The 23992-nt window shown below is 34.2% G+C and overlaps 1 protein-coding gene across 1 annotated transcript; it reads left to right on the top strand.

Moving 5' to 3' along the window:
- The first annotated feature begins 21795 nt into the window (after positions 1-21795).
- LOC105058105 (small ribosomal subunit protein mL104 (rPPR9)) lies at positions 21796-23602 on the top strand. The gene has a single exon (XM_010940899.4). It carries the CDS (start codon positions 21900-21902, stop codon positions 23418-23420), a length of 1521 nt encoding a protein of 506 aa, XP_010939201.1. The 5' UTR covers positions 21796-21899; the 3' UTR covers positions 23421-23602.
- The last annotated feature ends 390 nt before the right edge of the window (positions 23603-23992 follow it).

The following is a 23992-nucleotide window of genomic DNA, read 5'->3' on the forward strand; positions in this document are numbered from 1 at the left end:
GGTAAGGCAGTATGAAGGATATATATGGAGAGCGCACAGCCGAATTAATGACTCTAAAGATACGAGGGAGAAAAAAATATTGTTTTGATTACCTTATACTGTCATGTCACCACCTTTCTTTATGTATGCCGCTACGTCATAATCTAGATCATGTCCCCCGCTTCTATCTGTGAGCGTAGCTGCGTCGGAAGAAAATCGAGCAAGAAAAATGAAAATCATGTGGACTTGGAAAGGATGCAATGCTTTGCCTCTAAACCAGGAGAAAGAATGATGGAGTCAGAGGCTTCTAATAGAGAGAATAGGGTTTTGGAAAGGAGAATAGAAAAGAGAAGGGAGGAAATGGATTGTCAAAGCATTGTCATTCCCTCCTCTTTTTGTTGCATGATGATATATATATATATATATATATATATATATATATATATATATATATATATCTAGAAGTCCGGGGGATGACTCAAAATAGTGGAAAAGGAGTGGTGCTTAGAGAACTCAGCTCAGAAAGAAAAGGTTAGCACTATTTGTTTATCAATTTTGTTTATTTTTTTTCTTGATTGCTATTTTTGGATATTTGATCAGTTATTGATGAAAGAATTAGGAGACTTGTGCTCGAGGGGGGCTCCACCATGGTGATTTTTTGATTACGTGGATAGTCGTCGTCTGCAGCAATGCACCCTCTTATTTATGATAGCTAATGTATGGCGGGGAGCTACCTTTTCATGGAGGTTTGCCATATGTATTGAGAGGCTAACAATGCTGTTGACTGGATGACCGTTTATATGGCAAAGCATATCAGAGAGAAAGTGTGGACCGAGAGCAAAGACCTTCCATCGGCCTTCAAGGACATCTTTTTTCAGATTTTTTTGGATGTATTCATAATAGATTTGTATGAACTATTCGACTTCTCAAAAAAAAAAAAAAAAGAAGATTAGGAGAAGTGAAGTAGGTGAGAACTTAGTAGAGAAAGATGAGAACTCAACAGAGATGTTTCGTATGGGGTGATCTATCCAAGATCAAGGGTGATGATCGGATCCCAAGATCGTACATTGAAATTTGGTGAAATCAAAAAAAGAAAAGGAAAGAGAAATAATTTATGAATGTTGATCACCACTTCGAGGGGGCTGTTCCTCCAAGCCTAAAGGCAGAAATATTTCATTACTTGAATGAGTTACCTATGGGGTTTACAATTTCTTAACCAAATAGCAAGCTGAATAAGAAAAATAATTTACATAGGAAATAGATTAATCAGCTTGGTCAGTGTGGGCTAGATTTCTGAATCAGCTGCGTATCATTCCTCCACCCTTAATAGCAATCTTGTCCTCAAGATTATGAAGCCACAAACTTTGAAAATTTCTTTTTGATTGTATGATATGGCTCCCATGTAGCATCTTCACTTGGCAAATTAGCCCATTGAACTAAAATTTCAGCTACTATCCGATTATGCCGCTTTACCATTCTTCGATCCAATATTGCTTGAGGCTCAAATTTAATTTCTCCGTTAGAGAAGATCTCGGACAAATATTGCTGAGGGATGATGTTGTCATCAAGTTTCTTTTTAAGACAAAAAACATGAAAGACATAATGGATCTTTGAATGCTTTGGTAGATCAAGGCAATAAGCAGCAGGACCAATACACTCCAACACCTTGTATGGGCCATAGAAGTGCGGGGATAACTTCATAGAGGCATGGACATTAATAGAGACTTACTTGTAAGGCCGCAGATGAAGAAAAATCAAATCTCCAACTTCAAATTTCCGTTCGCTTCGATGCTTATCGGCTTAATATTTCATTCGGGCTTGAGCCTCACTTAGATTATTCTTGAGAAGCTGTAAAATCCTATCTTGATCATGTAGGTCCCGATCTACCTTGTGCACCTTTGAAGAGCCATGTGACTAGCTAGTAATGATAGGTGGTGGGTGCTCATAAACAGCTTCGAAAGGACAAAAATGGATTGCTGAATGGTATGTAGTATTATACCACCATTCAGCCCATAGAAGTCAATGAACCCACTCCTTTGGACAATCACTAATGAAGCAACGTAAGTAATTTTTCAGATATCGATTGACTACTTTGGTCCGACCATCTGATTGCGGATAGTAAGCAGCACTCATATTGAGTTGGATGCTCTGCAAACGAAATAACTCCTGCCAGAACTTGCTAGTAAAAATTGGATCATAATTGCTAACAATAGATCTCGACACACCATAGAGTTTTAAGATATATTCAGCAAAGACATGAGCAATGATAGAGGTAGTGTAAGGATGAGGTATTGGGCAAAAGTGAGCATACTTGGTCAAGTGATTTACCACCACCAAAATTAAAGTTCTCCCGTGTGACAGTGGCAATCCATTGATGAAGTTTATAGATATATCTGACCAAACTTCTTCAGGAATAACCAAGGGGCTGGAGGAGGTTTGGAGTCACCATGATTTTCCTTTTATTTCTTTGACAAACTTCATACTCAGCAACAAATTGTTTGATTTCCTTTTTCATCCCTTCCAACAGAACATCTGAGATACATGCTTATACATGCGAAGAAAACCTAAATGGTCAGCTGTCGGTGATCCATAGAGTTCTTACAAAATGATTATCTTTTGAGCAAAATTGGATGCTAAAACAAGCCATCCTTTGTAACGCAAGTCCACTGAATCCCATGAATAATGAGGAACTGAGTCTGGAGCATGCAACAGTCACTTATGATGCCTTGAGAAATAGTGTCTTCTACCAACTCCTTCCAAATCTCTTCAAGATTGTTATATAAAAGCATCGATATCGCAGCTAGCTCTTCCTACTCGGAGATGCTATATAGTGCATCAGCCACCACATTTTTTTGTCCCTTTTTATACACCATCTCATAATCATAACCAAGCAACTTTATAGCCCACTTTTGCTGCTCCATGGAAGAGATTCGTTGCTCCAAAAGATGCTTCAAACTTTTGTGATCTGTTCGAATTTGAAAATGCCTTCCTATGAGATATGGTCTCCATTTCATGACAGTATGGATAATCACCATTATTTCTTTCTCATAAACTGACAACTTCTGATGAGTCGGTGATAGGATCTTACTAGTGAATGCCAATAGTCTCCCATCTTGCATGAGGACTCCTCCGATCCCTACATCCGAAGCATCAGTCTCAATCACAAATATCTTGATGAAGTCAGGTAAAGCCAATACAGGAGCGGATGCCATAGCGTGCTTTAACTGATCAAAAATCTTTTTTGCATCAGAGGACCATCGATATTCATCTTTTTTGATCAGGACAGTAAGGGGTGAACTAATCTTGCTATAATCCTCCACAAATTTACGGTAGTAAATCGTTAGCCCAAGAAAACCTCGTAATGCCTTAATTGTCTTTGGTATGGGCCACTCCACCATTGTCTGAACCTTCGAGGGATCTGCAACAATCTCATCTTGAGAGATGATGTGCTCCAAATACTCTATCTTGGATTGTGCAAAATTGCATTTTGACTTCTTCACAAAAAGAGAATGCTCCTGCAAGAGAGTGAAAGCCACATGCAGGTGGTTCAAATGATCTTCATATGACCTGCTAAATACCAAAATATCATCAAAAAGGATTAAGATGAACTTACACAGGTGTGGCCAAAAAATATCATTTATCAAGTTTCAAAATATTGATGGAGCGTTCGTCAGGCCAAAAGGCATCACCATAAATTTATAATGCCCATCGTGCATTTTGAAGGCTGTCTTCAGAATATCTCCCTTATGAACTCGTATTTGATGATAGCCTGAATATAGATCTAACTTGAAAAAATATTTTGCTCCACCAAATTCATCTAACAATTCATCCACAATTGGAATGGGATATTTATCTTTGACTGTGATATTGTTCAAGGCCCTATAGTCGACACAAATGCGCCAAGTCCCATCCTTTTTGTGCATCGATAATACTGGAGAAAAGAAAGGACTGATACTGGGTCGAATAATCTTTTGTTGCAGCATCTCACGTACTATCTTCTCAATCTCTGTCTTTTGGATATGAGGATAACAATAAGGCTTGACATTGGTAGGTGCACTTCCTGATAGTAAGGAGATGTGGTGGTTGTGAGAATTCTTCGACGGCAGACCTTTAGACTCAGCAAAAATATCACCAAACTCTAATAAAAGAGACTCTATATCTTCAGTAGTAGGGTGCACAAACTCTTCCATACTCATTATCTCAACCAACAAACCCCAACACTCCTTCATGAGGATCTGGTCCATGCGGTGATTGCAGACGGTGGTTATATGGATGCACCCTTTTTCTTCCAAAATTATCTTTTTTTCATCCAACACAAACTGCGTAATGAGCTTTGAGAAATTTTAGATAATATCTCTAAGAGTCTGCAACCACTGAGCCCCCAGAATAACATCACAACCATCCAAGGGTAATAGAAACAAATTGGTGGCCATGATATGACTCTGTATGGAGATCTCTATATTAGAATACTTTTTCGTGCTAGGTAGGGACCTACCATCTGCTATCTTTACATCCCATTTTTTTGATTGCTCCATAGACAATGAAATCCTCTTTGCAATTTTAACATCCAAAAAATTGTTAGTACTATCCGAATCAATAAGGAAAGTAATATGTTGATGTTTGATAGAACCATGAATCCGTATAGTTTGAGAAGTAGAATAACTAGCTAATGCATGAATAGAGATAGCAACAGTTTGATCATTACCTTCTTCGACATCACCATCATATTCTGATTCCTCTTCTTGATCATTTGTTTCCTCAAGATCTTCAACTGGTTCAATCATTATCAGCCATTTTTGATTGCAGTGATGCCCTTTCTATCATTTCTCATCGCAATGCCAGCACAAGCCTTTAGCCGAACGCTTCTTGAGTTCATCTTGTGTAAGCCTTCTCACATAAGCATGATGCTGAGTAGTTGGTGGGTGCTCGCATGATGTCTCCGAGAATCAAGCACTTGAAGGCTTCTGTGAGTGATGACCTTCTTCATTAATCTTCTCCCCCTATAGCCTTGTAAAAGAGATCACCGCCGTCATGGTGTGAGGCTTGTGGGCTTTAACCTCACATCTAGTATCTGATCGGAGTCCTTCTATAAAGATACCAACCAATTGACACTCTATCCAATCTCGGGCTCTGTTAGATAAATGCTCAAAGTGGCTTTGATACTCCAAGACTATGGTTGTCTATCAAATTTTTGTAAGCTCTCCATCAATATTTTCATATTCAGAGGGACCAAATCTCATCAAGAGGCCTTCAACAAATTCCTCCCATGTAGGAACCTTATGGCATGATTCAAACCAATCATACCATTGGATAGCATCACCATCAAGATTGATAGAGGTATTTTCTATCCTTAATACATCAAGGATGCGATGGAATTAAAAAAATTTCTCTGTCCGAAAAATCCATCCCATGGGATCACCACCCTCCCATCGAGGTAACTCAACCTTCATATGGGGAGGGCCAATATCGCAATCACTAGCCAATGCATCTCCTCGTGTAACACATCCCTGCTAATGTCGATCAAAAGACTCCTCTATAACATGATCAGATTGATCTTTGAAATTTATGACCAACCCCAAGCCTGGATCTTGCCGATTCTTTCGAACCACTTTCCCAAAAACTTGAGCAATGGTTGCATGGAGAGAATCTTTGAGTTGCTCAAGCTTTTTGTCAAACTTTACCTCTAATCTCACTTCGAGTGTGGCTTCCCACCTTCTATCTCTATTATGTTCCTTATTGATTTGTTGAGAAGAACTTTTGAAAGCCTTGGCATAGGATCCCAAATATGAAATGTCCCACCTTTTTTTTTGTTTACAGGTGAAGATCATGCACAGAACAAGATCATTACTGTTATGATACCAAGATGATAGGATCCCAAGATCCTATCATTGAAATTTGATGAAATCAAAGAAAGAATGGGAAAGAGAAAGAATTTATGAATGTTGATCACTTTGAGAGGGTCATTCCTCCAAGCCTAAAGGTAGAAGTATTTCATTGCTTGAATGAGTTATCCATAGGGTTTACAATTTATTAACCAAATAGCAAGCTAAATAAGAAAAATACCCTACATAGAAAATAGATTAATCAGCTTGGTTGGTATGGACTGGATTTCTAAATTAGTTGCATATCAGGTGATGTAGGTGAAGGTGATGAGATCACTTATTTGGTTGCACTGTGGTGATCCTACGTGACAGTGATTTCAAATCACTCTCACTTCTCAAATTACTATCTAATGCGGTGATAGAAAATCTGCTATTGAGGATGGATATCCAACATCACTCCATCACGGTGATCTTATATTAAAATATATTAACCAAAATATCCTTATAATCGAGAGACTTCCTGAAAGAGAAAACCTATCTTTTTCTGTGCGATATTTTTTAGTGCATGTACTCTATATTATTTATGCATGTTAGGTAGGTAGTTGAGGTATCATCTTCATAGAAGAAGAAAACAAAATCTTTCTTTTTTTCATCATGATGATTAGAAAGAGAAAAAATCTATTAGATATTTTTTTAAAATTTTCTATCCCAATCCTCAATCTCAACTCTCAAAGCTTTGTTGAGAGGATGACTCAAATTGATGATTTTATTTTCTTAATCTAATCACGATAATCTAAGGCTTTCTTCTTCTTTCATCTCTTCTTTGTCATTTTTTTACTTTCCATCTGAGATATGTCAGAGGTATTTTTGGTATTATATGGTCAGTGATCTTGGATTCCTGTAGTATTTCAAATAAGTTATTTGAACATATCTGGGATCTTAATCACTATACTATGACCAATCAAACATCGTGATCTTAGATCACTAGGGATTATATCACCTCAAGATTTAGATTATCAATGATCTTCGATTATCATGGTGATCCCAGTTGGATCACCAAACACCCCCAACATGAAAAGATGATATCACATCTAGGAAAGATAAGTTTTCCATCTTTTTTTTCTTTTTTTTTTTTGTTATGTTTGATTTTTTTTCCATTTCCTCATCACTTTAGTGAAAAGTCATCAACTTTCGGATTTTTTTAGGCCATTATATGAGAAATCATGTTTGGTTTCTCATCAAGTGTGTAGGAGGGTTGCTACCTTATTGTGGGTAGCCTTCCACTCCATGCTTTACAAACATCAATTGAGAGAGGGAGGGACAATGGATTGCTGGCATACTTTGGTAACCCTCCACAGTGTCCAAAGAGAGCAAGAAAGGTATGACATGGTTGCTGCTAAGATCAGTAGCCTTTCGTTATTGAAACTGAAAAGAAAAAAAGGTTATGGCATGGTTGCTGTCGAGATCCAATAGCCTTCCAGTGTTGAAGCCGAGAAGGAGAGGAAGGAAAAAAAGTATGGCATGGTTTTCAGTATTGAAATCGAGAGAGAGTAATCACGGTTCACAGATCAAGTGAGGAATCGATGAGCAGGAAAAGAAAAGAAACTAAGGCTATTGGATTAGGGTGGTGGATCCAGATGTTGGATTTGGCAAACATATTAGTAGTGTTGGATTCGGGTTAATGGGTTAGAAAAGTTAAATTATTGAGTCTCAAGCTAACATGTTTATGGAGTTGGGTTATCAGGTATTGGGTTAGTGGGTTAATGGATCATGAGGTATAGGGTCCAGGTTATAGGGTTGACGAGTAAGGTTATTGGGTTATAGGTAGTTGGGTTAATGGGTCATGGAGGTGTGTTGGTCCAGTTAGGATTAAGGTCCGATTTGGGTTTGGTGTGGGGGTCAGGATTAGGGATTCGATTAGGGTTAGATTTAGGGTTAGGGGTTGGGTGACGGTTAGGATTAGAGTTAGGACTTGGGTTAGGGTCAAGGCTTGGGTTAGGGTTATAGATTAGGATTAGGATTAGGTTTAGGTTTGGGGTTGTAGAGAGGGAGGGAGTGGAGAAGACAATCGGAAAAGAAGAGAAAAATAGAGAAGAATAAACTATTGAGAAGGTGAGGAGAAGATTAAGGCTGAAATTGTAATAGAGAGGTAAATAAAAAAATAAAAAAAATGATAAGTAACAAAATATAGAAAAGGGAGAAAAAAATAGATTGAAAGGATAGAAATTATCTTGACTGATAAGGATGATGGTGTTGAGCCGACAGTGGAAACAATAGAGGAAGAAGACATCATTTGGAGGTGATGGTGGAGCCACAGATCAGAGTGGAGGATAGATTGAATGATGTGAAGAGCGTCTTAGGCCTTGCTTGAGTGAGAAGAGTTGAGCAGATTGGGGTACATCCATCTCTATGGCACTATCTCTAGAGGTAAAATAGGTGATAAAAAAAGAAGAAAGAAAGAAGAAAAGGGATCGAACGAGTGGTGATCATAGGAGGGAGGAGGTTGGAGTGGGGAAGTGGTGGAGGGTGGAAGAGATGGGGAAAGGGTCATGCAAAGGTATCGAGCGAATGGTGGTGGAGGGAAGAAGGAAGGTGGAGTGGGAAAGCGATGGCAGGTGGAGGAGATAGGTAAGGGGTCGGATGAGTGGTGGTGGAGGGGGGGAGGAGGATGGAGTGGGGAAGAGATGATAGTGGGGTGAATTGAAAAAATAGGATAGATTTAGGGATTTTAAAATCCTAGGTCGCATAGAGTTTCTATATGTTCTAAACACATAAACCTAATGTACGCCTTGAGATTTATGCAAGTGTATATATATTTTTTTATAGATAAATTTTTTTCAAATTTGATGGTTGCATGGAACTTCTATGCAGATGTCAATATAGTAAAGGCAAATTTTGTTTGATTTATGCAAGCATCCTCATACATTGGTTTATGAAAAAATTGACTTTAGTAATTTTTTTTGTTTTAAAAAATATTTTAATAATATTTTAAAAAAAATTTTTTATACATGAAAGGAGAGCTTGGAACTCCCCCATGATTGCACATGTCACTATTCAGATGGAGCACATGGTAGAATAAGAAAAGAGAGAAAAAAAAAAAGCTAATTTAATGGTTTGCTGAAAAATATGGACTTGTTATGATGGTGTCTACATAATTTTTTTATATAAAAATTATCTAAAAGTAAATTTTTTCTTTGAAAAATAAAAGAGATAGTTGTGATGCCTTTTAAAAATTATCTTTTGATATTTTTTTTAAAAAAATAAAAAACATGTAATTTTGAAGGTACTTTATTTTTTCTTTCTAGAAAAAAATATGGCATATATGATTAAAAAAATTTAGAAATTAATGATTTTTTATATGTTTAACTACTTATTCATTTTTTTATCTCTTTATACATGAAAAGAGAGTTCAAAGCTCCCCATGCCGACACTTATCGCCATGCAGATGGAGAACATGGTGGAAAAAAAAAAAACTAATATGATGATTTGCTGAAAAATATGGACCTTTTATGATGGTGTCTACATAATTTTTTTATACAAAAATTATCTAAAAATTTTTTTTTCTTCCTAAAAAACAAAAGAGACTATTGTGATGCCTTTCAAAAATTATTTTTTGATAAATTTTTGAAAAAATAAAAAATATGTAATTTTGTGTGTACCTTATTTTTTTCTTTAGAAAAAAAATGGCATATGCAGTTAAGAAAATTTAGAAATTAATGATTTTTTATATATTTGTCTGCTTATTGTTTTCTTATTTTTATAGAATGAATGTAATAGTTTATTTTTTGTGCTTTTCAGGAAAATTTTGGCCATTATGTTACATTGACTGTTGCCACAACTTCTATGATGTAAATTAATATTTTCATTTATAAATAAATTAATTTATTTATTTTTTACCTACATAGTATAAGTTTGCTATTATATTTATTATTGTTTTATAAGTTATGGAATGATATTGAAATATATATATATATATATATATATATATATTGATTAAAGTAATTTAAATAAAAAAATAATTTTAACTTACTATTAAATTGTTGATTTTATAATCAATCAAAATTATAGATATGGCTTTGATAAAAATTTCTCAAAAAATCTTGCTACAAGAGATCATTGCCAAACTAGGTTTTATGGCTTTGGTGTATGGTTTAGAAATTTGGAATCATGTTTTCCCAAGAGCTTATATGAATGTTTGTTTAGAGTAGAGACCAAAATACGAGGATGATCTATTTCAATGTACTATGATATGGAGATGTGCAGAGAATATATAGATCAAGTCAGAAGAGATTATAGCAAAATTTATTATAAATTATTTGAAGGATTACTTTAAGTTTGGTTGAGGATTTGAACTATTTTGATATGAAACATTATAAGTATTTGTATCGGATAGTTAATTTAGCTCATGAAAGTCTTGAGGTTGAGTATAGGAACTTGGAGTGGGATTACAATTTTTCTGTTGATAAATATAGCTAACTAAAGACTAATTATGATGCCTTGTAAGAAGAAGTTAATAGATATAAAAGGATGTTCCATGAGGATATTGGACCACCAGTGGATGGAAATTCTTTGTAGCTATCTTTGTTAGGGTTTATTTAGTTTTTTTAAAAAAAAGATTTGACTAGTTTTTTAAAATTTATGTACTTTTTTTTGTGTTGATGTCTTGGATAATATTAGATATAACATTAAGTATATTTTACTTTACAATTGAGCATTATTTTAATGAATTCTCTAAGCTTTTTATATGTTTGATTTTGTTTTTTTAGTAATGACAATGTAAGGGAGAAAAACATCGCGTTCAAAAATTTCATTATCACTGTTATCATTTTTGTTTGATGTATACAACTATGTCAAAATATAAAAAATACCAAGCCATTTATATTAATTAAATATTTGTTTGGTCAATTAGATGATTCATTACAAGTTGGAAAAGAAAATGCACCTAAATTTTAAACTTAATATGCTTTTTTTTTCACTGTGCCTGATGATTAATGAAAAAAAATATTTTTCTTTGTAGATTGCTTTGGGATCCAAACATAAAGTCTTTAGTATCTTAAACATCTCAGGTATGAATATATTATTGGAAAATATAATTTATAATTATTTAGGTATTTATGGAACTTTTCTATTCCTATTTTTATATGTTCATTATTCAAATTATTTAGTTCATTTTATTATGTAAATTTGATATTATACTAAGTAGTTTCATGTATTTATTTTATTTTATTTTCATGTTCTATACTTCTTTCAATTTAGAAAATATAATGGATTAGATACAAATATTTAAATAAAATAGAATAAGGAGAATGCACATCATTGTTGGAAAAGGCTAAGAGAATGCGACCACATAATGATCCAAATAATATTGCAAAATAATAAAAATCTTCACATGTTGTTTCGGTTTGTATGGCCAAGAATGAAGAAAATCTTGAAGAAAATACAAATGCACCTACACTCGAACTGGATATTTCTCAATACACTTTTCTTGATCGTGCCAGTAATAAATAAAAATATAATTTGATAATTTTTTTTGTCATTTAGCATCTACGTTTAGAGTATTTTTTAATCAATTTTCATTGCTATATAAGTGCATAGATACAATGAACTGATAGATATTGGAAAATTTGAACATGAATGTCAATATTTTAGAGCTTTATTTTGGTATAGAGAATGTGTGAATAAATCATGTAATACATCTCAACTTAATTTAGTTGATGCTGTCAAGAAGAAAGAGTTTATATTCCATTGCTCAAAAAAACTCTTGATTTTTTAAACAACTTACTTGATTATAATAGAGGAAAAAGAAGTTCAAGATTTTGAAAAAATATTAGAGCATATGATTCAATATTTGCATTTACATCGATGGAAGCAAAGAGTGATATATAATGAAATCAATACTAGACCTAGACCATATATATTTTGAATTAATGGCCAAAACCATTATAGAATGGGTTCATTGCTTTCGATTAATGGAGAGATGCCTGAATTTGCACATTTTATATGTATAAATATTATATATATATGATATAAAATATGAGATTAGTAATTGAATCATTGTACTTAATTCCGATGATGCTTTATCAGATATAGATCATGAGATCGTAGAAAGATTAATTGCTATGTTTGATTGAAAAAATAAAAGTGTTAAAGCTTTTATAATAGCTTGAGATTGTTTTAAACAATCTGAATTTTTACTGATACAATTAAAATTAATAAGAAAATGATAAGAAGATACCATACACCTATAAGTTTTGAAATAGCTGGCTTAATCATTAGTGATTTAAGAAAAGCTGATCGTCAGCATGATAATATTGTTGAGCATAAAATAGGAGGATTGAAATGGATTAGTAATTTGTTTCTTAATTTTTTAATTATGCAATATTTAATCCTATTTTTATTTAGAGAAGATGGTTATAGAATTAACATAAAATATAGATATATTCTATATAAATATTTATCTACAAGATAATATATTATAATGAGAGAATTTTATATATATAGAATACAGTAAAGAATGAATATTGGAAGAACATTGATAAGAACAAATAGATTTTTCAGCAATATACAATAGATATTTTTTCATGTATTGAAGAAAAAAGACTAGTTTATATCAAAAAAAGTAAAAAAGATTTAAAATCAGATTAAACATAGCTATTAGAGGAGATATTGATGGAAATATAATTGGAAAAAGAATTATATTGCCATAAAATTTTATTGGTAGTCTGAGGTATATAATTTAGAATTATCAAGTTGTAATGGCTATTTATAAACATTATAGATATCCCGACCTATTCATTATATTTATCTATAATGCATAGTGGCCAGAGATTTAAAAAGCTCTAAATATGATTCTGGGATAAAAATCTGAAGATAGATCGGATATTTTCAACAAAGTTTTTAAGATAAAATTTGAAGAATTGTTATCAGATATTACAAAAAAATAGTATTTTGAAAAATTTATTGTAGGTACATTACTATTTATTGTAACAAATTTATAAGTATTTGTTTATCATTTGATATTAAATAATACTTTTTCTATCTGCAGTTTTATATATAATAAAATTTTAGAAATGTGGTTTGCCACATATTTATATTCTACCATAGTTGGATTCAGAACACAAATATTCAATGATAATGGACATTGATTCCATAATCTGTGTAGAAATATCTAACAAAAGTGATGATCAAATGGAGCATGAGACTATTACAAAATTTATGATGCATGGACCTCGTAGATTGGATAATCATAGATCATTTTGTATGTTAAAAGGGTATTATTCAAAATATTTTTAAAAAAGATTTTAGACAAAAACTATGATAGATAAAAAGAGATTTTTAGTTCATAGAAGAAGAGACAATGGACACTATATTTTGAAAAATAGCATTAAGTTGGATAATAGGTATATTGTGCCTTATAATTTGAATTTGGTCATTCATTATCAAGCTTATATTAATGTTGAATGGTGTAACAAGTCAAGAATGATCAAATAACTATTTAAATATGTTAATAAAGATGCAGATAGAATAAAAGCCATGATTATCAAAAATATTATAATTAATAGCAATACTGCAGAGGAGCATATGAACAGATTGATGCAATTAAAACATATTTAAACTATAGATTTTTATCAGTATATGAATTTATATGGAGATTATTTTAATTTGATATTTATTTTAAAGAATCAATAGTTGAGTGATTATTATATCATTGATGAATATTATAACTTATCTTGAAAATCAAAATTTAGTAAATATTGTTAAAAAAAGAGACATAGTTAAAATAATATTCACTGAATAGATACAAAGCTAATGAAATGTTTGAAGATGCAAGAGATTTAACATATGTTGAATTTTTTAGAAAATAGGTATGGTATTCTAAAGACAAAATATGAACTAGAAGAAAACAAAAAAATTTGGATTGAGCAATATTGACTTTTTCAGATGAGGAGAGAGATGATACATTCGATGTTTGCAAAGAGAAGACTGATTTGAGCAATGTTCAATTTAAGTTGGACATAAAATTCAAGAGCTTTGCCATCCTAAAAGTAGCAATTAGAGATCATGCAATTAATAGAGGTCACAATTATATGTTGGTGAAAAATGACAAGGTAATGGTAAGAGCAATATGTCATGACAATTGTAGGTAGAAATTGCATGCTTCTTTGATACAGGATAGATTAACTGTACAAATTAAGTTTTATCATGATAAGCACACTTGTTGTAAGGAGGTTTGAAATGAAAATATGAAATCAATTTACCTAGCCAACAAGTATCTTGAAAGACTCAAGAGTCAGCCCTCTTAGAAGCCTAGTGAGTTGGTTATGCAAGTTAGACAGGATTTAAATGCACAAATATCAAGATCTCAAGCTTATTGAAAAAAGAGAAAGGCTATGGAGATGATCCATGGGAGTATTGCAGAGCAATATGATAGACTATGGGATTATGTTGAGGAGATTAGAAGGACAAATGGAGGTAGTACAGTAAAAATGCTTCTTGATACATAACAACACAAAGGTTCATCAATTTTCAAAAGATTTTATATCTATTTTGCTGCTTGTAAGCAGAATTTTCTAGATGGCTGCAGGTCTATAATTGTCCTAGATGCTTGTCACCTAAAAGGATCTTGCTTTGGATAGTTAATTGCTGCAATTAGGATTGACAGAAATGATGATATGTATCTAATTGCTTGGACTATTGTTAAAGCGGAATCTAAAGATAGCTGGTCTTAGTTCTTAGAACTTTTTTAACTTGACATTGGCTCATATAGGGATAGAGGATGGACATTCTTTTCTGACTAGTAGATGGTACCATTATAATTTCATATTTATATTCGACAATGATTATTTTATTTATGATAGTATATGTGTTAATCATATTCCATGATTTTGGCAAGATTTGCTGTCTACATTTGATGATCTACTCCTAGAGGTTGACCATAGATTCTACGTATGTCATTTGTTTAGAAATTTTAAGGCAAAGTTCAAGGGATTGGCACTTAAGGATACCCTGTAGAAGGCAGCAAGAGCTACTATAAGGCAGATTTTGAGTTCCAACTAAATCTGATGGAACAAATCGATCTAGTTGCATACTAATGGTTGATAGCTGTTCTAATAAGATTCTGATCCAGACATACATTTAAGATATGCCCAAGATGCGATATGCTCCTAAATAATTTATCTGAGATTTTTAATGTTTACATATTGTATTCTAGGGATAAGCCAATAGTACAAATACTGGAGATGATACGTAAGACTATGATGTCGAGGATAATTAAAAAGATAGAATTGATGCTCAAATACAATCATCCAATTTATCTTAATATAATAAAAATATTGGAGAAAAATAAGAAAGTTTCAAAGAACTGTCTAGCATCATGGGTTGGTGGCAGTATGTATGAGGTTGAACATGATCCTAATCAGTATGTTATAGATTTGGATAAGCATGAGTGCAGCTATTTCATGTAGCAATTTACTGGTATACTTTGTGCATATTCGATACAATGCATATACTTCTTAAAAAAGAGGCTAGAGGAGTTCGTGCATATTTACTTTCATAGAAAAATCTATCTGAGAACATACTCTCATTTCTTCCAACAATGTAATGGATAGAACATGTGGTCTAAGGCTAACTTAGTCCCTCCACTACCTCCAATAGTAAGGAGGCCATTAGGCTAAAAAAGCAAAGGAGAAGAGATGTAGATGAACCATAACACCCTATTCCAAGTAGAATAAGAAAGACTAACATAAGGGTAAGGTATGGAAGATGTCATTTATGAGGACATAACTCAAGAACTTATAAAGGACAAACAGTTGGAGGAAATCTAAGATAGAGGCAATGAAGCAATGATACTTCTACTTCAGCATATGAAAGCCAAGGGTAAGGGAGCATTTGTGGAAGATTCATAGGATTTAGACTTGCTTCAGAGTATTATGGCACGTAGATTTGTCAAAAATTAAATATTTCACATCAACAATCAAAATAATGCACTAACTAATTAATTTTACTATCTTACAGGGATCTATATCTTTCGGGATTGATGCTCTATAGGTGGGTGCTACTGCTATTGACAACAGTCATACTGGTGGCATGAGGGCTGTAGTTGGGAGGGCTTGTGCTAGAAGGCCTCCATTATATAGGAGAGTTGCTGGGAAGGCTACTACATCAACTAGGAGGACTGCTGCATCAAGGGCTAGGTTCATTGTTGGTAGAGCTTCATCTACTACCAGGAGAGCTTCATCTGCTATTGAGAGGACTTTATCTTCATTTGCTACTGGGAGGGTTACATCTTTATCTACTATCAGAAGGGCTTCGGCTTCATCTACATCTGCTGGGTGGGCTAGAGTTTCAGCTGGAGTTTGGGATGGGAGGGCTGGAGGTAGGGTTGGGATGGCTGAATTTGCTGGTGGGAGGGCTACATTTTGACCATCTAGGAGGGCTACAAGGGGTACATTTGCTGGTATAGTAAGAGGACTGGACCTAGTTCATTTGCTGCTTAAGGTTCTCAATATGTTGTAAGTAGTGTTGTTTAGGACTGTGAGTGATAGGCATCTCAATTTTTAGATGTAAATAATATTGGTCTTGCCACTTTATTTCTATGCATAGTTATAAAAGATGTAAATGATGGTTCTATTCTATTTGATGTATTATAGAGTTAGAGTTAGGATAAGGATTATCAAATGATATTGCATAATAAACGGTGGTCTTGCATTGTTATCAATGATAATATATTTTCAAATATTTCATATTAGGTGGCTGACAGCTTTTATGTTTGCATACAGTTAGGATTTGATAAATTACTGTTGAAATTCAAAAGAATGGCTGATACAGTGTATATCTCATTAGTCTATGAACTTTTTAAATTATTTTTATTTGGTCCTCAATGTTACTGTAATGACATATTTCATCTTAATTGTTTTTGATTACTTCCACAATATCATTCTATATATTGGTTTGCAACATATTTCAAAAAAAAAAACTGACAAATTAAGGAGTACAAAAAGATTTCAGTTGTAATTCTGGATGCATTCATTACGAACATCCCATTTAACACCCATAAACCTCCAACATTATCTATACTAAATTCTCAAAATATATTTTAAATTAATGCATCCCAAGATCCTACTGCTGTTTCTTGGCCATCAATAGGCCAATAATGAACCAAGAGAACAAAAAAATTTCTCCAATACATCTTCTCTTTGGTACCGAAGCATCCAATTTGGTCCACCATCTTATCCATTTTCTCCTTAAGTTGATTGATGACCATCTTTCCATGGAGATAGATTTCATCATCATACCACTTAAAGTAGCCATAGAATGAATATTTTCCCTGTACCAAAGCACTTCTGAAAGTCAAAAATAAAAAAAATATCAAGTGGGGTTAGGGCAAAAGGTAACTCATACTCCAAATCGTGGGCAACCAAAGAACCTTCAACCTAGATTTTTTTTTATCCATGAGATCCTTATTTAAGCCCACTGCCCACAAAACCAAAATCTTTCTCCTTCATTGTTTGAAGTTCTCGATCAGTGGGATCCGATAGATCCAACTGTTGAATTTTTATCCATGGAGATTGCAATTGGAGGATGGCTCACATAAAGAGGGACCATTCATTTCATAAGACATTGGGTAAAAATGAAGGAAATAGGGTTCCAAAAATAAGACATATATGAAACCAAGATCCGCATAAACTTAGGATGCATACTTGACTTCGATGGGGAAGAAATATGCTAAAGACAATGGAGAAATAAAGAAATCCCAACCGACAAACAAATGAATGTTGGATGATTGGGTATAACCACGGCGAAAATCATCCCTCTTGTTCGAAGTGGGGAAGAACACGGTTATGGATTGGAGGAGAAGAGGATATTAGGAATTCTGGCCAAGTCAGCATTATGTTTTAAAAATATTTAAAGCTACATCAGTATTAACTAAGAAAGGTTATTTATAAAATCAGATTTTACTAGATCAGACTTTCGATAAGAGAAAACCACTGAATCGCATTTGAGGGCAATATTAAACCGATTGAGATAGTTGGGGAACTAAAGTTTAGATTTTTATAGTACAGAGACCATTTAAGAAAATCTGGCTTAGTTTTGAGATCAAAATATAAATTATCCTATTTTTTTGGAAAAATATATGTTTACTAAATGATAGTATAAATGAAGAGTATGGAAAATTTCTTGATAACTTTAACAAATGGATTTTAGATATTCATGATGGAAAAGTACAGACATTCAAATTTTTGGAAGAAGAAGATGGAACAAGTTAGATAAAAATTCTGGACAATTTGCTTTTAAAAGCTACTGAAAATGTCATACAGAATATTGCTTCGATAGATATGAAAATTTTGCTAAAAACTATAATGATATTGTATATTTGAAAGAATGAGCTATTATTATGCCTACAAATGAGATAATTGATGATATAAATATATATTTACTTTTCTTAGTTCCGAATGAAGAACATGTTCTCTTATGTACTGGCACAGTATTCAAAATATCGTCTGAAATAGTTAATGAAGATGTTTTTTATCTTATTAAATTTTTGAACTCTCGAAAGTTCAAAAGCATTCCAAATTATGATAAAAAATTAAAAATAGATGTTTTGATAATGTTACTATGAAACATCATTCAGAGTTGTGGACTTTACCATGGCACCAGATTTATAACAAGTAAACTAATGCCATAAGTTATAGGAGCAGTGATTATCACTGGCAGCTACATTGATGAAATAGTTTACATTCCTTAGATAATAATGCAAAAAATAAAAACAAAATAGCCATTTATCTTTAAATGAAGATAGTTTCCAATAAGGTGTTATTATACAATGGCTATTAACAAAAGTTAGGGAGAAACATTGAAAAACATTGGCTTATATCTATCTAAGCTAGTATTTTCACATGGCCAACTTTACGTTGCTTTCTCACATATCATTTTACATGAATATTTCAATATTCTTATAAAAAATGAATACAATATATCCAAATCATTTTTAAAAAAATATTATTTATTAAGAGATTTTTTTAGATTTATCCTCAGACAATTTTTTCATATGATATAATTATTTATATAATTTTTTAATAAATAATTTATATATTTGTGTCTATATTATATTTAAATTTTTTTTGCAAGTAGAATAGCACAAAGAAAATACAATGTATCTTATTATTATAATTATTGCTGGAAAAATTAATTTAGAGAATTAAAGTCAGCATCACATGGATATATGGGACTCAACAAACCCGAATGCCGACAATCACTAAAAAAGCTTGGATTGCATTTTACTTGACAAGGAGCTTAGCATAATACTTTTTATTAATTCAAATATTTTTTCAATATAAATGATATTTCTATCTCTATATCAATTTTCTTAATACCGGGTACTATGATTCAAAGCATCAATCCAAAAAAAAAGATGCGTCATAGTTTAAAAGTCTAATTCACGAAGGAAGTATCTATTATATTTGAAAAATTTAATATAACTTTAAAAATAAATTTTAGAACTACTGCACATCAATATATTATTTATTTTAATAAATAAATGAATATACAAAGTATTAATGATGATGCAAGTACTATACCACTTCAGAAATTCAACTTTATGAAATTTACAGCCTTGCTATCAAGAAATTACAATGATCTTTATTTAATAGGTATGAACTAATATAATCAATAACAATCTAAAAAATTTTGAAAAAAATGTTATGCTATTATTATTGATTGATTTTACAAATATCATTGGACATATCACATCTATCGAATCTTGAACAAACAAATGTATGGTAGAAATTGATCCATAAAAGAAACTTAGAAGTGAAAAACTTGACATAACGATCATAACTTATTCTTTTTAAATTTATTTGAAAAAAAGAAATAAGCTCCTGCTTCTTTTATATATCTGAATATAAACATCTCATGATTATATAGCATGCAAAATGTATCTATTACATTTTAGAGAAAAATTACTGAAAATTTAAAGAAAATATTATTCATGATATGGAACGAGCAGGGTCGGTCGTTATTATTTTGACAGATATAATAGTTAAAGCATATAGAGGTGTTTATTATTTTAAAAATATTTTTTAGAAAAAAAACTAAGAAAAAGACTTTGAAATATTTTTTGTATTCTATATACACAGAAAAAATATGTTTATCAAACTCTTCTGCATCAAAATACAATATAGATGCGCAATTTTATGAAATACAAGAGTATCAATGCAGGTTATAAAATAAATCTTATAATTTCGTATTCTACGAATGCTAAAATTGATGTACAATACATCCTAATGGTATACAAATTTTTGTCCACAATCAGCAAAACCATTCCCGCTGTCACATTTTCGGAAGAAAAAGAAAAATATTTATTGATCCTATGCATAAGCCTATTATCAATAGAAAAGTAATTAAAGAATTGCTGGAATTGGATCCAAAAAATTCTTAGGTACAAGACAAAGTCAGTAGTATGTATCAATTATCCAATACATCTTCTTCATTGAGCTTTTTATTTCTTCTTTTTTAGAAAATAAAATTTATATGGAGAGCAAAATTAAAAGCTATTGATATCTCTTATGGTTGGTGGTATAAATCATATTGGATATGGTCAGCAAGGGGACAGAGGTTTCTTTGTGCTCCGAGAGAGTCCCAAATGGAGCAAAGGATAAGGACTATTACCATCTGAAGATGATAATTCGTGCTCTCTATTTACCTCGCTGTTTTGCTTCAAATTTATAGTCATTCCCTTCCTCTCCTTGCTTCTTCCCACGTAAAGATCCCCCACATTGCTTTCAAATTATCTAGTTCTTGGCATTTCCTACATGTTTTTCGGATGTTTGCAAAACATGCATCACAAATGCTTGTTAGATAATGATACAAGTTTTTGTGTATGCTTTGAGTGTGTCAATAGCCTGGGCACTGTCATAATGTGTTGATTTAGTATGATATACCCATGATGATCATACAAAATATCCACTCAAATTTCCCCATTAAAATCTCTAGTTTCACTATAGAGGTAACTAAGAATCTCAAATTTAGCTAAACACACCAATAGCAAGTCAAACACTTGCAATTCAAATATATACAACAACTGAAATTATAGTTATAAAAATTATTTTTATTTGGTTGTTTGTAATTGAAAATTACGAATACAATGACAGCTATGTAACTGTATGATGCTGAAAGAGATATCATAATCATCCAATAAGGTTTAGCGGGTGAAAATGATGGATTATTAATCTTTCCTATAATAGTACAATCATTAACATATATATATATATATTACTCTTATAATTATGATAAAAAAATATCATTATCAAAATATTATTAGATTATTATTAAAATAATTAGTTTAGTAATTATAATAATGTGACATAATTTAATTTTATAACAATTAGCATGTATTTATTGCATATATTATTGCAATAGCTTGTAATTCTTATAATGTAAATTACAGTATAATTATATTATTGTAATATTATATAGATTATAAGAAAAATCATTATGATATAATAACAAAATAAGGATGTTTTGCTTATTATAATAATACTGAAATTGTTAATAATAAAAATTAATATAAAAATATAATATTATAAAACTTATTTGATATTATGATGATTATATATACTACAATAGTAATTGTTTTATTCCATATTATATTTAATATATCAAAATTATATGATATTAATTTTGAATGGTTGGAAAGAGGTGCAGGGATACCTTCTTTCAATTGCAACAAATCTTATACTAAAACTGCAGCCAATTTTGCCAAATTACAATCTTTAGATCATTTTTACAGTTCAATTGCAGCCTGTGATTTCTATTTTTTGGACTCCAACAATTAACTATGGCATTTGCAAGTGCAGCCTATCCAATTGCAAATAAACAAACACCCTCTAAACTAAGTGTTACAAGTTCAAATCAATTTGATTTTCTACCATACAGCTTGTTATGGACGCATGCTAGGAGCAATGTCCAAATTAAGTTGGGTTACAACAACGCCAATTTAGGATTTTAGGGTTGCAGCCAGTTTCCAACGACCGTTGTCTGGTATCCTTCCTAAACCCTCTGCTCCCAATTCTTGGTCTCAGAAGAGAGAGAGAGAGCAAAATGTGGAGACCGCCGCCGCACCCGTCCCTTCTCCGCCCCATCCTCCGCCGCTTCCTGCCTTCTTCCCCTTCTCCGCCGCCGCATCCTCCCCTCCTGACCGCCGCCGCCCGATCCCTCTCCTCCCAATTCACTGCCGCCGCCTCTGAGGCCTCCGATGACCCCTCCGACCTCGCCCGTTCCATCTCCGCCGAGCTCGTCAAGCTCTCCGCCACCGCCGATCCCTCCTCCTCCCACCTCGACCTCCCCCGCCACTTCTCCCTCCACTTCTCCGACGTCCGCTTCAACACCCCGCTCTTCCACCGCGTCCTCGACCTCTCCCCCACCGCCGGCCGCGCCGCCATCGACCTCTACCGCTGGATCGTCCGCCACCGCTCCTTCACCGCCACCGACGAGTCCCTTTCTCTCCTCATCCACTTCCTCGGCCGCCGCCGCGACTTCAAGGCCATATCCGAACTCCTTTCCGAGTTCCGCCGTTCCGCCGGTCCCCTCTCCTTCTCGGCCGCCGTCGACCGCCTTTCTCGTGCTGGCCGCCCCACCCAGGCCGTCCACCTCTTCGACACCCTCTCCCGTGAACTCGGCCTCCACCGCGACCGCCCCACCCTCGTCGCCCTCGTCGTTGCCCTCACCGACCACGGCTTCCCCAGCCACGCGGAGCGCGCCGTCAAGCGATACGCCGACGAGATCTTCCCCGACGAAGAGATATGCACTGCCCTCATCCGAGGCTGGTCCGCCGCCGGGAAGCTCGACGAGGCCCGCCGCCTTATGGGCGAGATGCTCCGCGGTGGGTTCGAGCTTGGCACGCCGGCTTACAATTCGATCTTGGACTGCGTCTGCCGTCTCTGCCGGAAAAAGGATCCCCTCCGACTCAAGCCGGAGGCTGACAAGCTCCTCGTTGAGATGGAAGCCTCCGGCATTCCTCGGGATGCCGAAACCTTCCGTGTCCTCATCTCCAACCTCTGCAAGATCCGGCAGACCGAGGATGCCATGAAGCTCTTCCGGACCATGGGCGAATGGGGCTGCTCCCCGGATGCAGAGACTTACCTCGCTCTCATTCGGAGCTTGTACCAGGCCGCCCGGGTGTCGGAGGGCGACGAGATGATTGGATTTATGAGGGCGGCTGGGTTCGGCGACAAGCTCGACATCAAGGCATACTACGGATTCATCAAAATTTTGTGTGGGATCGAGCGGGTGGAGCATGCGATGAAGGTGTTTCGGATGATGAAGGGGTATGGCCATGCCCCGGGGATCAAGACCTATGATTTGTTGATGGCGAAGCTGGCAGAGCACAACCAGGTGGACAGGGCGAATGCTCTGTTCAAGGAGGCAGCGGCTCGAGGCGTTCCAGTGGTGCCCAAGGTATACAAGGTGAATCCGAGGTATGTGAAGGTGAAGAAGGTGAAGAAGGAGAAGAAGAGGCTGACTTTGCCGGAGAAGATGGCGAAGAAAAGGAGGCGGCTGAGGAAGCTGAGGTTGAGCTTTGTGAGGAAGCCGAAGCCGAGGATGCTGCGAAGGATTATTTGATTCTCAGATGCAATCCGGGTGTTGTTTCATCTTCTTTCCTTGTCTCATTTTCTGTTGTTTAATTTCTGCTTCAATTGACACATAAATTCCAGGATTTTAGCTGGACTGGGTTTCTTCTATATGTATGACATTAGGCATTCAAATGACTTAGCTGAAGAACTACCCTGCTCATGTTCTTGTCATGCTTGTTCAAGATGCATGTTATGTTGTTCAATTTCATATGCCTAGTGGCTTTGGGCCCGCGTCCATACATCTTCTAATTAATTTGGGATGGATTTCATGTCATCGTAGTGACACTCATTTGTATGTATTTTTACACTGCATTTTTTTTCCCATGTGCAGAAACAGCTAACTGAAGTCTTCCTGACTAATGAATTAAGTTTTTTTTTTGTTTTGGTTTTGTTGGGGAGGGGGGGGGGGGGTTGTGCTTAATTGTTTCTGCGGGCTTCCTTTTTACAATATCAGGGAGCATGATAGTGTATGATCTAAGCATTGGCTTCGTTCTATTTGTTCTCTCCCCATAATATAACTTCTGCAACAATCAAACACAAGCCATGTCGAAAGAGTTTCTT

The sequence above is a fragment of the Elaeis guineensis genome, chromosome 15 (assembly GCF_000442705.2).
Source record: "Elaeis guineensis isolate ETL-2024a chromosome 15, EG11, whole genome shotgun sequence".
Lineage (NCBI taxonomy): Eukaryota > Viridiplantae > Streptophyta > Magnoliopsida > Arecales > Arecaceae > Elaeis > Elaeis guineensis.

Excerpts from the sequence above, each read along its gene's own strand:
- LOC105058105 (XM_010940899.4), top strand. The coding sequence starts at position 21,900 with ATGTGGAGACCGCCGCCGCACCCGTCCCTTCTCCGCCCCATCCTCCGC.